The sequence below is a fragment of the Anolis sagrei genome, chromosome 5 (assembly GCF_037176765.1).
Source record: "Anolis sagrei isolate rAnoSag1 chromosome 5, rAnoSag1.mat, whole genome shotgun sequence".
Classification (NCBI taxonomy): domain Eukaryota; kingdom Metazoa; phylum Chordata; class Lepidosauria; order Squamata; family Dactyloidae; genus Anolis; species Anolis sagrei.
This window is the reverse complement of record NC_090025.1, coordinates 152679889-152697291: the sequence shown is the minus strand read 5'-3', so window position 1 is coordinate 152697291 and position 17403 is coordinate 152679889. Positions and strand designations below refer to the sequence as shown.

At 36.0% G+C, this 17403-nt stretch overlaps 1 protein-coding gene across 3 annotated transcripts in view; it reads left to right on the top strand.

The window, feature by feature from the left end:
• Positions 1-17403, top strand: part of KITLG (KIT ligand) — an 86985-nt gene that overhangs the window by 45463 nt on the left and 24119 nt on the right. For 2 of the 3 annotated variants that reach the window (XM_060777346.2, XM_060777345.2), the window contains exons 2-3: positions 6243-6356; positions 13900-13962. In XM_060777346.2, the coding sequence (XP_060633329.1) occupies positions 6243-6356; positions 13900-13962 (177 nt within the window). Of the gene's footprint in view, positions 1-4662; positions 4718-6242; positions 6357-13899; positions 13963-17403 lie in introns of those variants that run through there. The other variant, XM_060777347.2, reaches the window with a different exon arrangement.

The following is a 17403-nucleotide window of genomic DNA, read 5'->3' as shown; positions in this document are numbered from 1 at the left end:
GTAGAAACATTTATAATAGTGGAAGTAAAGAAGCCCCAAACAGAGTTGGATAGATCGATGGAAGGCTTCATGTGCTTTCTTTTCTTCCTCCCACCCTACCCCACCCCATAGAGTTTATCTGGCATATCCAGGATGACTGTAGCTTCATGGAGTTGCACCCAATAATTGTTTCTTTAGTTATCTTTGGCCTTTTTGTTTCATGCAAAGGACCAATTCACAACATCAGATTATTCTGCATGCAAGTGCATTTTGATATCCCTCTGAAGCAATTTGCTAGCTAGAGAATATAAAGTCCTTTGGCCCATCCAGATGTACGATATCAAGAATTTAACAGGATTAAATGTAGAAATATAGTAAATCCTGACTAAAATATATATTTATCTTTTTCCTAGAGTTCTTCTTTTAAACCTTTGATATACATATATAATGCTGTATAGCAGTGTTTCTCAACCTTCCTGATGCTTCAACCCCTTAATAAGTTCCTCATGTTATGGTGTTCACCAACCATAACATTATTTTTGTTGCTACTTCATAATTATAATTTATGGGAGGGGGGGATTGACTTTGTCATTTGGGAGTTGTAGTTGCTGGATGTATAGTTAACCTACAATCAAAGAGCATTCTGAACTCTACCAACAATGGTATTGAACCAAACTTGGTGCACAGAATTCCCATGACCAACAAAAAATACTGGAAGGGTTTGGTAGGCATTGGCTGGGATTTATAGCTCACCTACAAAGAGCATTCTGAACCCCATGAACAATAGAATTGGGCCAGACTTCTCATACAGAACCCTCATGACCAACAGAAAATAGTGTGTTTTCCAATGGTCTTTGGTGACCCCTCTGACACCCCCTCGTGGCCCTTCCCCAGGGATCCTGACCCCCAGGTTGAGAAGCACTGCTGTATAGGAATTAGTGAGCTGTAGACGGATTATTGTAATGAGTTATGGAATAATGAAATAATAATGTTAGTTTGGTCTAAATTAGTAGCATTGGCAGAAATGTTTGAAATGTTTTGAATTAAAAATACTTTATTGTGCTTGTAGGGCCTTTACAGTTTTCAATTAGGTGTGAATTTTTGGCTACACAATAGATTTAATACCTACATCACTGTGTGTGTCTTATTTGTTTATGATATAATTACACAAATTGTTATGAGAGGGATTGAAAGCTCCACTTTTAATTGTACATAATATAAAGTATTGTTTAGCTTAAGTATGGGCTTTATGCAGAGTGTGGAAATACTACCTTTTCAGATTGCAAGTTCCAGAATCCCCTAATCCACATATGCATGCACCCAAAAAAGCTTTATTCAGACTCTGGCTTCACCTGTAGGAAAAGAATGGCTAGAATGCAAAGAAAACAGCAATGCAGTCTTCCAATTCAGAGATTAAAGCCAGATGTGCATCATAATGTTGATGTTTTGTAATAACTTGGCAATACTAAAGAAGACAACTGCAATGTGTTGAACAGAAAATCAGAACGATATGTCAGTAAAATGAATAATATTTGAAGGGAAAAAAAGATTTTATGATTTATGTTATCCAAGTTGTTTGTCACGTTAACCAGTTCTACTTTTTCACTGTTAGGCCAAACATCTGTTTGAAAGAGGATATAAGAGATTCACATAAATGCATTGTCTTTTTTGTTTGTTTCATACACTGACACATGTACTTAGGAGTAAACTTCACTGAACTTGTCAGACTTAACACCTGAATAGGCACACATATGACAGCATAGTCAGTTAACTTGACTGCATTAACACCATTAGCTCAAGTGTCAGGTTCTGTCATGGCTGAAACTGGGAGCCTGTGAGTTTGTGTGCAGCTTTTCCCTGTGGGTCATAGAAATACCTCCTTGGCATGAATGACTAGAATTTAAGTTTTAAGTTTTCTTGGGCCTGTTTCTTTATTCTTCTATTTTCTTCAGATCCAGTTTCTAGCTTTCTTTTGGATCTTGCCTCTTCGTTTGGTCTGTCATTCTGACTGCTGCCTTGTGATTTTCAATCATGTGAGTTGTATAGCTTTGTCCTGTAGCTCCAGATTTCTGGCTGCTGCTTATCTCATTCTCTGAAGGTTACACTTTCATGGTGCAAGGCACAGATGATGTTCTCACAACCAAGCTCATGTCCTCTTATGTCTGTACCAGTTTTTATGTCAATCCAGTTTTGACATGGAAAATATTTGTCCCAACCCACACTCACCATTCTGCTGATATAGCTCTGTGGCTCAGGATTTCTACATGATGTCCAATTGTATGAAGGCTGAAACTGTGAATTTGTTCCCTTTCCTGAGTATTACTACCACATTGCATGTTGTTCATTGGGGATTATATAACTCACTTGTATTCTTTCTCTTTGAATCCAAGATGGGTCAGTAATATTGTCTGCAGGTCATGATTATCTGTTTCATTTTCGTTTTCATTAATGATCTTAGCTACCTTTTATGGAATCCTAGAATTTGTAGGTTAGTCAAGTACAGTACTGCGCTGTGAATTGTTTGCTACACAGCTCTAATACAAGTCTACTGAGAATACTAAGTGTCTCATTGAATTACAAATCCCATATTCAGTTGCATGGAACCATAAACATCAAAAGAGTAAAAAAAAACCAACCATATAGAATAGTACGTAGTTCATACCTACTTTACTCTAAGGTCCGTTCTACACTGCCATATAAAATCCAGATTATCTGCTTTGAACTGGATTATATGGCATTGTAGATTCATATAATCCAGTTCAAATCAGATAATGTGGATTATCTGCTTTGATAATCTAGATTTTATGGCAGTATAGAAGAGACATCAGTCTCAGCAGCTGTCAATAACCCCTTCCTAAATGACTTATATCATGACCTGAATCATGATCTGATTCTGAATTCCTATATTACATTACTATATCTTTAAATTGAGTTGAATAGATCCCATTAAATTGCTCTGTTTCCATGCTATTTCCTATGCAATTATACGTTTCTAGCCACCTTATTGAACCACTTTATGCTTTAACCAGTTCGTATAGTGATCCTTTTTCCCCCTCCAAAATTAGTTTGCTGTTGCTTTTGATGCTGTTATTATCTTTGTTACACTGTTTATGCTCTTTTAAATTGTTATTGTTTGTTTTAGTTGTATTTTGCTTTGGGCTTGGCTCATGTAAGGCGCCCTGAGTCCCTTCGTGGAGATGGAGGCGGGGTAGAAAAATAAACTACCTCCTCCTCCTCCTCTTCTTCTTCTACCAAACAATGTTGCATACCTCTTCTATTGCATTGTGGCTTCTGTGCCATGTCAATAGACTTGAGGTAGCTATCCCTTCTGCAGCAATAATAGCAGAAAAGCAATTTCAAGAAATGCCCAGGGGGGACCCTAAAACATCAAAAGAATCAAGCACCAAAAAGTGATGGGAATTCAGATTCTCTAGCTCCATTTACACTGCCATATAATGCTGTTTGAAACTGCATTATATGATCAGTGTGTAGAGTCATATAAGGCAGATTAACTTCATTGAATTTCATTATATGGTAGTGTAGATGGGGCTTTGGCCTTTGCCCAAGTTCTCTGACTCAAGATTTTTATTTTTCCTGAGTATCTGAAATTATAGAAAGAAAACTGTGCTTATAAAAAAGGTTGGTTTTTCGTCATTCCAGCATTTGATCATATTAAATTTGTATATTATAAAACAGACTCAACACCATGTTGCATGCACTCTGCATAGTTGCGCAAGAATTTGGATTAAGCCTCCAGTCTAGCACTTAGTCACATATTTTCTGACAAGAAATGAGTTATGGAAACTACTTTTCATTAACAAGTTACAAATTTTAGGCAAAATTAATAGCTTAGATTGTGGGAAAACTCTCCAGTGCTTGGTGTCAGTAGCCCAAATATCTGTCATGCAGTCAGTAATTATGTACTTCATCAGCTTGGTTAATACATAGAAAATACATTTTTATTCATTTGTAATTGCCATTATTTTACTGTGGCTTATTCCCCAAAACTGTGGATAGGATTTTAATATTAGTCTAAAATCTAAGTTGTATTTGTAATTTTCTTGGATGTAAACTGTAGTTTGAATAAATGTTTTAAGATTGAAGTTTCGCCATTTTTATTGAGGTTTTACTTTTGCGTTTTCATTCTTATTAAACATTCTTCAGCTATTAGGATGGGTAGAATCACCATACTATTCTGAATATCCAAAATCTGCTCAAATTTGGGGAGCTTAGTTGGGTTGGCTGGTTAGTATTTGGATGGAAGACTTGCAAGAATATGCCAGGTACAACTAAAAGAGAATCTTATCTGTCAGAGTTCACCATACAAGTATAGACAGACCAAGCATCATAATTCTAAAAATCAAACTAGTTGATGACAAGCTAATCAGTTACTCTGGTTTTAGTTGTTGTTGGCTCATTCTTGCTATTCTAGTTTCATATAATAATAATGCTTACACAAGTAATAATGTTTATTGCAAATTCATAGTAATTGCATAACTTATCTCAGTAGTTCTTGCTATAACCTTTAAAGCCAGTTATAATTTAATTGTTCATTCATTTATTGGATCTGGAACATTTTCATTTTGACTTTCCTTAAATGAGTTTAGAAAATGTACATAGAACTTCTGCTTTATTCTTGCAGTGATGGGCAGGCTGGGACAGAAAGAATGTGGTTGGATCTCCAAATCCCATTCCACACAATTTGTTGCACTGCACCAACTTAGTTATACCTAACATGGTAATAATACTAGATGGATGAGCAGAAGTTTAGAGATAGGTCAAATGAGGTGTCCTGGGGAAGCTTGAATTCTCATTAATTGAACAAATTGTGCTGAGCTGTGAGTTTATGTTGGCCTGGCCCCCTCACCTGCTTTGTAGCCATGATGAGGACACCATTAGTTCCTTGTTTCAACAAGGCATTAGATGTCACCTTGAAGTATTAACTGATGCTATTTTTTTTCTGACTTGTTCTCAGTGAGACTGCCAGTAGCTTCCAAATTAGGAATAGAATGAATCTGCCCTTAGTTTTATTTCAGAATTCAAAAGGACCATCCACAGTGGTGAAACCAATCATAAGAATAGTTTCAGCATCTCTGATAGCTTCAGGACTAAAACACAGCAGATTTCCTGTACCTCTTAGATCCCATCTACACTACCCTATACCTGAGGATCTGATTGCAGATTATATCTTTATCTCAGATTGTATGGCAATGGAGACTCCTGTAATTCAATTCAAAGCAGATAATCTGGGATCAGATCCTGGGATATAAAACAGGGTAGATCTAGAACCATGAGCCTCAGAATCCTTCCAGGCAGGCTCAAAATGTGGGCCCTGTCTTGCTTTTACTAAATGATGCCTCAGATAGAAGTGAATTAATCTGGAGAAACTGGGATTTCCCAGTTTGCTTTGGATTAATAAAACCAGGAAAGATCTGAACGTTAAACTAAGCTCTGGATCTTTTCCAGGTGCTGGACCTGTAGGTCAATCCCCACAGCCACCCCAGTTATTTGGGCCCCTGGAGCCTGAAGGAGTGGGGCACACCCCCCAGCAGCCCATTTCCCCCTACTACAGCCTCTGAAAATCCCTATGTTCTGATTTGATCTATATTGGCCTCTTCTACACTGCCATATAATCTAGATTATCAAAGCAGATAATCCACATTATTTGATTTGAACTGGATTATATGAATCTACACTGCCATTATCCAGTTCATAGCTGATAATCTGGATTTTGTATGGCAGTGCAGAAGGGGCCTCAGAGCTGTGGTACCTTTCATTGAACCTATCCATCTGCAGTGTGGTCTTCTTTTTCCTCCTGTCATCTACTTAACAAACATTAGTGTATTTTCTAGTGATACATCATTATTTTTATTTTTCTTAATGTTTAGCTGTAAAGTTGCTTTTGCACTTTCTTCCTTGACTTCCTTAGTAACCAGTCCATGTCTTTACTATTTCCTGCTAGTATTGTGGTGTCATCTGCATATCTTGAATGGTTGATGTCACATCCTCCAATTTTATGCCTCTTTCCTTAGAGTCCAATTGTGCTTTACGTATAATGCATTCAGTGTAAAATCAAACAGATAGGTTGATAAAATGCAGTACTGCCCGACCTCCTTGCTGATTGAAAACCATTCTATGTTTTCATCTTTGAAGAGTATCCTCTTGTCCTTGTTTAATTTTAGTAGCCAGAAGGGCTTCACTGTGAAGTATGAAACCCATTTAGTCCTTATAAAACGTACCAAAAAAATCTTTCTGTTTTACAGACTTGGATTATCACTTGCTTTTATCTTCAACTGCTCCTGCTTCATCCTCTTGTCAAGACCCAAAGTCCCTGTGGGAATCCTGTGACAGATGATGTGAATGACATTGCAAAACTGGTAAGTGGCTTTTCTTTTTAATTCCTCTCTAAATACAAAACAGTGGTAGATGGAAGGGAAGAGACATTCTGGGGAAATACGATGACTGATGTTCTTCTTGACTTACACAGATTGGTGATGGGTTCACAAAAGTTGTAATGTTACACAGCATGCAGAGCAGTACTTTAGTTCTTCCTGTTCAGCTCAAGGTTTATTTCAACAGCAAATAATCTCAAATGTCCTTAGTGTATTTTCTTTATACAGCTGTTATGCTTATCTGTGAATTCACATAAATGCTACTTTTAGCTTTGCTCTCAAACACACGGTAGACTTGTCAACTCTGACATATGGTGACACTATTCTAAGGCTTCTCTTAGCAAGATTTATTTAGATAAGGTTTTCATTTGCCTTCCTTGGAGAGAGTGTGACTTGCTCATAACCATCTTGCAAGTTTTCATGATTTCTTAGAATCCTAGTCCAACACTCAAAGCTTTACACTAAATTGACTTTTACATTAGCTCATTCTCTTGAAACTTATGCAAACACATTGTAATGTATTTTAGTACATATATATTGGGAATTATGATCAGAAAATACTCTGGTTTTAACATATTAGAGAAGGAAAACTGTGTTTTACTTTAAAATAGATAATGTCCTTTCCTGTTTGCCTTTTATACACAGTGAGTTTCAAGGAATGTGCATATGTCTAACTTATCAATTTTACCAAAACAAAAATAGTGGAAGTATTAGAAAGCTATTTCTATTGAATACATCTACATAATAGTATCCTCAAATTGTATGTTATATCTTCAAGCAGAGATTAAGGACCTCATTATGTGCCACCAAAATCATCATGCATTGTGGTGAATCCGGTGGTGCCAGGCAGGGGGAGTGGGGAACCCATTGCCTCATGCCCCATACTGCCCGGCTTCCCCCTGAAGATTCCAGTGTAACACGGGAAGCCTCCTGTATTGCCACCGCGATGGCATACACCAGTTCCTCTTTAGTTTTGCGACAGAGCCCTGATGGAAGTAGTTCAATGTTGTGGGATGGGAGTTGAAGGGCTCTGTCGCAAAACAAAAGAGGAAATTGCATTGCTGCCAAAATGAATGCTGTCAGATGACGTTGTAAGACGGAAAATACAGAATATAGTCACAAACAATTCATAGTGGTAATGAGAACTGAGTAATTTTCAAAAAAGGTTGTATAGTTTATTACAGTAGGTACCCCACTTTTGTGGGAATTGTGGGTACAGGACACCACCACTCCAAGGTGGGATGAAATTCCTGAGCAAATGCCTCTCTAGTAATCTATAATTCCTCCAGTATGCCTCCAAGGTCATGTTCTGACAGAGGTTGACCACATATTCACCCAGGAGGTCCTAGAGATTGCTAGAGAACATACTAGTCAAATCCACAAATCCATAAATCATCAGATTTGCAAAAGTTTAACACGCAAATATGGAGGGCCAACTGTATTGTTGAATGAATGGAAAGAAATGGACAGTTATTGTGTAGCCTAAAGTATAGACTACAAATACACATATTTTCCACTCTGTTATGGAAACATAATTTTGTCAACAAACTGAATTGTAGAAGTTACGCTATACCCTTCTTATGCAAAATTTTCCATGTTTCTGTACCAAATTAACTAGACATTTTTATGAAGCTAAAAACTAGGATAATGACTTGCAGACAACCTTTGGTATTTCTCTTTTCCCATTAATTCACTTTTGGAACCCACCTCCCTTGCAATTTTCCTGTTAATTATTTTGCTACTGAAAACTATGTGCAACCATCTTAGAAGAAATGCCCTTCTCCCTCTCTGAATTTCTCTGAATGATTCCACAAGACTTCCCATGTCAACTCTGCCTTTACATTTGTTTCTTATTCTTTATTTTCAAAATGTCACTTGTCAGTCTTGTAGGGTAGATACAAATTAGCTCTAAAGAATCTCCAAATGTGTTGGAAATGCTTCCACCTTCTCCTTCAATATCACTTTGGGGGGCATTTAAAGACCTTTGTGGGACCAGAAACTTAGACCCAGGGATGATATGCAACCAATTTTGCTCACCCTGCCATTAAGACATATCTAACAAAAGAATCCCTGCTATATCAGCTAATGCATGTGGAAGGAAGAGATACATTGTGAATAGTTAGCAGGGTCAGCCTTGGTGAGCAGGGTCAGCCTTGGTGACCATTTGATTTAAGACTGTACATGAATACCAGGTGCTGTAGTTTCTATTTCAGAAGATGGAATTGGCAACGCTACCTCCATATTTCAGAGGAGGGATCTGGGAAAACCACCTAATAAAATTCTATGAAATTCATGGTGTCACCATAGGTTGGCCAGCAACACTCATTCATAATTATCTGTATACTTTTCTTTTTAAAATAAGTTCAGGGATGAAACCATTATGAAATATCATAAAGGAAAGAGTACAAGTCTATATATTCTGGAGATATCATTTCAGTTCATATATTCTGCAGTAGCCATACCTGGTATTCATTGGCAGCTTCACATCAAAATGCTCACCAAGGCTGACCGTGCTAACTATTCCTTGCACATAGGTTAGTTGATGTAGGACTCATGTATTTGTCAGCTATCAGGGAATACTGAGTAGCTGACCAGTCTAGATCCAGCCATCACAGTAATGATCTTGGAAGAGCACAGTTGAGTAGCTATTCTATCAGACTTTGGTCTTCCTCAAATCTGGCTCTGTTAAGAGGTAGTACACAGATATGTTTTCACCAAGTAGATAGCTAGATTCATTGTCACTTACTTTTCATTTTGTTATTAGATCTTCTCTTCTTGTGGTCTGAGTTCTTTTCTCTGATTCTCAAGTCAAGAAGAGAAATCTCATGGCAAAAGAACTGTCCTGAAAATTTATTTTTTAGAAAAACCATGTTCTACTGGCTTCCGTTGCTACATGCTGCATCAAACTTGCTGCTATATACTCCAGAGACCTCTCTTCACTGCCTTATTTTGTCCCACTCCTTAAACTTGTTCTTTTCAAAATAGAATAACATTCTCTGAGCCCCAAGCCTTGTGCCATCATCCTTATGTCTCAGTAAAATCTGGGTGTGAAATTTGCAGTGTGAAATGTCATGGCTGGATGCTCCTGACCTGACAACCTATATATGTTAGATTTTGTTCTCTTGTGAAAATCCATAGGCTGGGAAGTTTCATAGAATGATAAGAAACATTTTACAATTTCATAAACAACTTAAGCACTTCAAGTATTGTTATCCAGCCAATCCAACAAAAGCCTTGGCTACATGCTCAATGCATGTGTTTGTAATTTAATACATGTTTTTATTTACTATCACCATCACCTTTTAATATGAATTGAAGGAGGAAAAATAGTCTATGTTTTGTTTGTCAAACAAACTTAAAAATTAAATATTAGAACTTGGCCCTCGCCTCCAGCTATGTTGTTACAAAGCATATAAACACTTACAAAACTGATAGTTTGGAAGTGCTAAATTCACTTCATCATCCATTTTTATAATTTCCACAAAAAGAACCTGTCTGTCAAAAGCATCTGCCTTGCACCATAAAAGTAGTGAAAGTCAGAGGACAAACAGGTATTTTGGTGATAAGCAAGTCGTTCTTCAAAGTGTGGATGACAAGCCTACACATGATAAAGCATTGATTCATCTGTGATTTTTTTTGAGTTCCTAACAAGATTTGTAAGAACATTGTCCCAAGCAATGGAGTTCTGTAGTGCTGGCAAGTGAAGTACTCAGGATGACATGACTAGCACGCTCCCATCTATTGTTCGAGTTGTAATAGGACACTCACAGAAGTACCTGTTTTTACTCCTTGCACTATCGCTAACTAGTGGGGGAGGGCTTGTCATGTCATTCTATAGATCCCTGCTCACTTCCATCTCAGAGCTCCATTGCTTGGCATGTCTGATTGACTTTTAATAGCGGTTTCTGGTCATGGCAGTACTATCACAGTTGCAGATGTGTCTATAAACTAGTTACAGGTTTATGTGTCTAGCTATGATATCACAACTACCTGATGGGATGTCAGCTATGATCTTTACAGTTTTTCTTTAAGATGGTATCATACCAGACTTCAGATGAAATGGATATGGATGACAACTAAGAATTGGCTACCATGCACAGGCTGTCTAACGTTGAGTTGTTTTCTGTTCAGAAGTTATTAAAACATTCTTACTCCTTGAATCTGTAGTCTTGGCCACTTATGTTTTTTTAACTGTGCGTGAAAAGTGCTTGACAGGCTTTGATGCCGGTAGAGTAGAGTGTATACATAATGCATGCCAATTCTTGTAATGCTCCTTGATCTGGAACAAATTTAATCTTGCAGTGACCTTTCTTAAAGGTATATACAGTTTCTGACATCGCTAAGCATCAAATCTAGCCTAGCATACAGAATATGAAAAGCAGTATCTTACTTTGTTTGTTGCATGTTTCAATTCCAGAATCAATACATTTAGATTATCATACCTTGACATTATAGTATGAGTTATGAATGAGTCTTTTTGCCACACACTCAATATCTTTGTTCTTCCCTTCATGCAAACTAGCAAACAAAGCAAGACGTTTTTCATTAACTGTCATTTCCCATTTTGTCCAAACCAGAAAATACAGTAAATGAGCAAGCCAGAATATTAAACCATGGTTTTAAATTTGTTCAAACACTCTAATCCTTGATTTTTTCTTGTGAGCAAAATGAGAATCTATCAATGAGGGTTGTTTGATAACTTGCACAAAGAGATTGCTCAGCCAGAGTTAAAGAGAGATGAGAGCTCTGTGTTTGTCAACACAATATACTCACAGTGCATTTACAGAAGAAAGAAAATGTGGATATGTAAACATAGGTTTGCAAAGGACACCAACTTTTCAACTCATTATGGCTTTAATGCAATCTTACAATAGAAAGGTCAGCTGTATCTTTCACGATTTATTTATTTATTTATTTATTTATTTATTTGATGCATTTATATTCCACCCTTCTCACCCTGAAGGGAACTCAGGGTGGAGCATAACATATAAACAGCGAAAATTCAATGCTGGGACATAAATAGACTATAAACATACATAAATATTAAAATCATTTATCTTGACATTAAAATCTACTTTTCCAAATTTGTATTGTGTAGTAAGAAAATATGTGGGCCACTTCTACACAGACCTAAAATCCAGAGTATAAAAGTTTTTAAACCCCAGAACAACCTTCCCAGGGCATCCACATTAATCCAGAACAATCTGATTGGTGGAACATCCTCTGAATGTTTTCTACTCCCCCTCCCACTGCAGCGCATATGCAGAGTGCAATTTTTTTTAATGTTTTAAGTTTTAAAATGCAGTTATGCACTGGTGGTGTCCACACCAGCATACTGCATGGAAATCTAGCAAAGTCTTATGTTTCTGTGCACCTAGGATTTAATGGGCTCTGTTGCAGCTCATTTTCCAACCAAAACTATACTTTCTCCTGACGTTTTCAAACATGGGCTTTCCCTGTTTAATGCGGTTTTGCCCTGGGTATGGATGTGTGTCATTTCCCCTCCTTATAATCCACTTCATTGTGGATTATAAGACTTGTGTAGATGGGACTGTAGGGATAATGAGTTGGCTCCAAATACTTAGAGTAGACCTGATGAAATGAATGAAATTTGAGTTAGTAGAGATAAACTTATATAATTGATTTCAGAGAATCTATTCTGAGCATGACTAAGCTGAGGTCACCCGCTTGCTTGAGTTTAAATTGGTTACCTGAAGATTCTAGATTTGTTTATAGATAAATAAAAAACTATCTCTTTCTAAAACTTAAGTAAAAATCAAGAAAAAACTCTAAAATCATCACTTATTCATACATATTTTTGATCTAGAAATCAATGTTTAAGAAGTGGCTTATACAATTTAGAAAATGTTCACGGTTTAGTGACTATTTTGGAAAACACAAATTTCTAAAATATTTTACAAGCTTTCCTTGTGGTACTAAGAAGCTTCACAAAAATAAGTGAACATCGCTTTCCAGAATCTTAGTCCTGTATTTAACTTAATGGACCACTTGCTTGTTAGAGATGTTCTAATCCTATAAAGAAACTAAGTTAGTGGAGATTTTATATCCATTACTGTATTAAGGATCTTACAGCTTGGAAGGTGCCACTGTCCACCTGTCTGTAGGAATCTTGTTAGCAGTGGCGGGTTGAAATTAGCTTCTCAAATTATCTTAGTCTTCCTGAAAATTGGACATCACCCAAGGGGGAAAAAAACTCTTCCTTAGAAAAGGGCTTTTGAAACCTTGAAAAAAAGAGAGAAATATTATCTTTCTAAAGAAAGTGACCCTTGTATCTATATGAGATCTGAGTTTTTGAATCCTACTCTGGCAAATAATAGTTTTTAAAATGAGTTCAGCATAAAGTAGGGATATAATTACTCACAATTTTCTTCTCAAAAGAACAACTAGTAATCTTAGCAATTTTCTTTTTGCTGCAAAAAGTCTTCAAAAGCTTTGTGTCTTTAAAGAATAATTGAAATTTACAAGTTACTATTCACAAATCTTTTGGTTGGTTTACAGAGAAAACATTTTATATGGAAAAGGAAACATTTTCTGCATGAACACTATTTCTGAAAAAAAAAAGATGTTTCCTATACAGAAAATGCAATTTTCTGTGCATATTTAAATTTTGTATTAAGTCTTCAATTGCAACTATTCCTGGACAAGGAAGCGTAAGTCTTTTTAGTGCAGAACAACCATGTGGAAATTCAGCAGTGAATAAGGACAAATGAGGATTCTAATCAACCCAGTATTTTTCTTGTCAGGGTTTCTTGACACTTAAGACACATGAATATTTTAAAATATTATTTCAATTGCTAGTGTTGACATGGGTAAAAAAAACTTTCTTTATTGATAATCTTGCTTCCATTTGCAAGATTGCTCCATAAGTAGTAATATCCATCTTGTTTTTGAAAATCTAGACTATAGTGATCTCACTATAGTTGGAGAAATTTTGGCTCTCCAATGTTTGGACTACAGCTCTCATGATTCCTTACCATTGATCATGAGAACTGAAATCCAGAACATCTCCACACAGTGGAATGGATATAAGAATGGTCCTTGAAGGGAGATCAAGGTGAGGTATCGAGGACATTGTAAAGTAAAGTGCAACTGAAACATCAGATGCAACAGGTGTTAATATATATTTACTCACTTCATTTAAAAAGGGGGTGCATTGGATGCATATGCATCTGTTTTGGAACAAACATACCTTGCAATCTGCATATGAAAATAGCAAGCTGTGTTTATGGAAATCACATGAGAGTCTGAAAGAGTAGATGGAATTAAGTCTCATCTAAATACGCAGGACATGATAAATAAATAAATAAATAAATAAATGCCAACTCAAAAAGTTTTAGCACATTACAAATTAAGAGGCGAATGGAATGGCAGATTGGCATATTGCAATCCTTTTAGATCTCTTTTTAGACAAGTATTGAATGACACTGTCTCGTATCATGTGATTCAATTACAGCTTTATTTAAAAGAGAATAACAAAATAACCTTTGATGTCCTTTGCTGTCTGTAGGTTGGAAATCTTCCAAATGATTATATGATAGCCCTTAAATATGTCCGGAAGATGGATACGCTGGTAAGTACATCTACTTGATCTATTCTTCATTGCATAATCAAGGGACATACAAACAATTCTTGTGTACTAATTTTATGAAATGTAAACCTTTTTTAAAAAAAAATTAACAAAAAGAAGTCTTTCAAAACCTCTTTACAAAAGGCATGAACCAACTAAAGCTGAGCACTGTTAAAACCCACTGTATTATTTTCATTTGATTTAACCATAAATATTTCTTGTCAAAATTCAAAATAATAGATTTTGGTTTGATTGTGCCTTCAATTTTTCTTTAATTATAAAATGCAATAAATTACGCTTAGAATAGAAACACAGATAACAATATAGATTTTTACTGTATAAATTATTTATCCTAGATCATATTATAAAATGATTTTGGCATAGGAGTAGAAAAGCAAGTGTATAATTATCAGTTCCTCGAGGGAAATCCATGTAGGACATTGCCAGACATGAAGAGGCGAACAGCTCTTTTAGTTGCAATAATTATTACTATTATCTCCTTAATGAAAGCACAGAGTCATCAAAAGCAAATTTTATTTTTCTGACACATATGTCTTACATTATTGTTTCCTTTCATATATTTGTAGTTCTTCAACTGCAAAATAATAATTCATCTTATTTTGGAACTATATTTTATGTTCTAAAGGATACATGTTTACAATTTAGGACTAAAATGCAATTCTGCCTGTCCTGTTTCGGGCTGTGTGCTTAAAAAAACCTTGGCTGCAAGGTTTGTGCTCACCATTATTAAAGTGATTCCCTAACCAACTTTATAATACAAAAAGCTTGGATCAGATTGAAAGCATATTTTTCTGTGCTAATCCATGGCAGTACAATCAGATATGTATGCCAGCCCCTTCATGGTTGCTAGATGCTTTGTTCCAGTCTTCTGTTAAGGTATTAATTTTAACTTTAAGGACTCATGGTATGTGGTTTGATATCTGACTGTAAAATATTGCCTGTCTAATGATGTCCCTGCCCCAATGCTAATTTCTGTAAGAGAATAATTTCTTGAGAATCCCACAATTCCCTCCCCAACCCCCAATGTTAAGGGATCAACTTGCCTGCTTTTAAGAACTTTGGGAAGATGCATATATTTTCATTCTGACTTTTATTTATTTGTGATCATTTCAATAATATTAATTGATATTAAATTGATTTAGTTTGTTGGATTATTGTCAGGTCTTAGAGAAATTAAAATTCTCCAGCCAGTATAACTTTGATCCAATAGGTTTATTCTTAAATTCATATGCAAGAACTTTCTGATCTTCATCTTCTTGTTACCTGTCAACTTATGGCGACCCCATGAATTTCATAGGATCTTATTAGGCAAAGAGTACTCAGAGCTAGTTTGCCATTGGCTACAGTATCAGGTATTCCTTCCACTTACTAACCAGGCCTGCCTGAACCCAGCTTCCAAGATCAAATGGAATCAGGTGTCTTTGGGTATTTAGGAGACTATAAATCTATCATGTTTTGCCTTTCCCCATATAATTATCTGATTATTATCATGCTTTCATAATTAAAAAAGAATTTTTTTGTGTTTTCATACATGCAGAAGAGCTTTCTTACACTGATATTATATTAATCATAAATGAAGAATGCTGGGACTAGACTGCTTTATTTGGACCATTAATAACATTAGTCAGAATGTCTATTAATAGTAACAGTCTCTCATAAATTCCTTGAATGCACTTTCATATCAACCTGATTGCACAGTTCTACATTTGCTTTAATGAATAAGAAAATCAAAGCTGCATTGTCAGTATTCTGAAAGCGTTCTCCATTGAAACTCCACTTGAGTTCCTACCTATTAAGTGGAAATCAATACATTTGGAAAGTGGGAAGTGAAACATGAGCAATAACAGTAGCTTTCAGTGAGTCCAATAAACACATAGCTTTTGGCACTTAATGTCACAAAAATATTCAAAATAAAAACATGCTAGCAATATAGATTTTAAATATATAGCCAGTAAAACTATAATATATAACATATCACACATTTCTATTGGCCAAATCACCCAATATTTCTTGTTGCTGTTTTTTAAAGCATATATGCAGACTCAGGAAATGTTTTTGTCACCTAATTAATTACCTAATGAAATCCATTTTCTGGAAGAAAGAGTAATAAAACTGATTTTGTGTATGTGAATGGTGAGTTGAGTGAATAAAAGACAGAAACAGACAGAAAGCACAATGGAGATAGGTATATTTTCACAAGCAAATGATGAGAAGAGTAGGGTGGATATACATTGTGCCAAAGTTGTGTATGTGTTTAAAAGTTGCTTGCAAGCACTACCAGTTCTAGACTTTATTGGGGATCCTGCACAAAATGCTTCATTGGGTTGTACCCCTTCCCATTGACACACTCTATTTGCCTATCTTTCCATCAGTTGACACTTCCTGTTAGAAAGGTGGTAAGGACATGATATGCAGAATGGATTGTTCCTTCTTCCATACACTATATACTGCTCGGTTTGTTAGAAGAGGGTAGCTGAGCAAGACATGGCATCAGGAGGAGGAGGTATAACAGACCTGAAAAGTTCCAGAACTATCAATGGATTGGGTTGCAGTAGGCAGCATGTGACTAACAGTCATGAACTCTGATGTTCATCCTGCTAAGTGACCTCCTTCTTGAACCTAGCACTGGAGCTTCAGCATCTATAATTTGCACTTCTTCTCTTATACCTGGAACACATTAAACATAAGTGATAGTTCTTTGCTTCCTCCCCCCTTTCCCACTTTTCTTTCCATTTTTAAAACTTTTATTTTCCTCATTTTGTCCTTCTTGCCCTCCCAGCAAAGAGCCAGAGATTTTAAAGGGGGAAGACAAGTGTACATGTGTAAGAATTTCAAACCCAAATACCCAATAAATACACATAATGTTCACTGAACCAATAAAAAAGATAGTTGATTGTGTAATTGTATTTAGGGTTCATTGAACTGGTAAATAAGGAATCATGCATTTCCAGGTTGGTCCTTCTCCTCTCTTTGTCTCTCAAATGACTTCATTCATCCACTTTGGCTACTCAGTTTTAACCAGACATAATACTTAATAGTTGGTATTTGTCAATCCCAGATAGTTGTGCAAGCTGGAGATATCAAACCAGTTCTCTATATTCAGGTCATACATGGATGTATATTTAAACAGTATCTTATTTCAACAAACTGCTTTGTTATATTTTTGTTACTTTAAAGAATGTTCAGCATTTTTGCTTTTTTTATATAAACGCAATTTGAATTTTGCTCTCAGTTTGTGCTTAACACAATTTCATCGCCAGCTGCCCTTAACACTGTCCTTCCATTCTCTGTTATATCTCCACTGCACCAAGACAACTGTTTGCTGTTGTTAGTTTCATTTTCAGGATCAACATGTTCCATCACAATTATTATTAAGTCATGCATTGAAAATGGAACTCACAAGGTCTTGCATATATCGCCAAC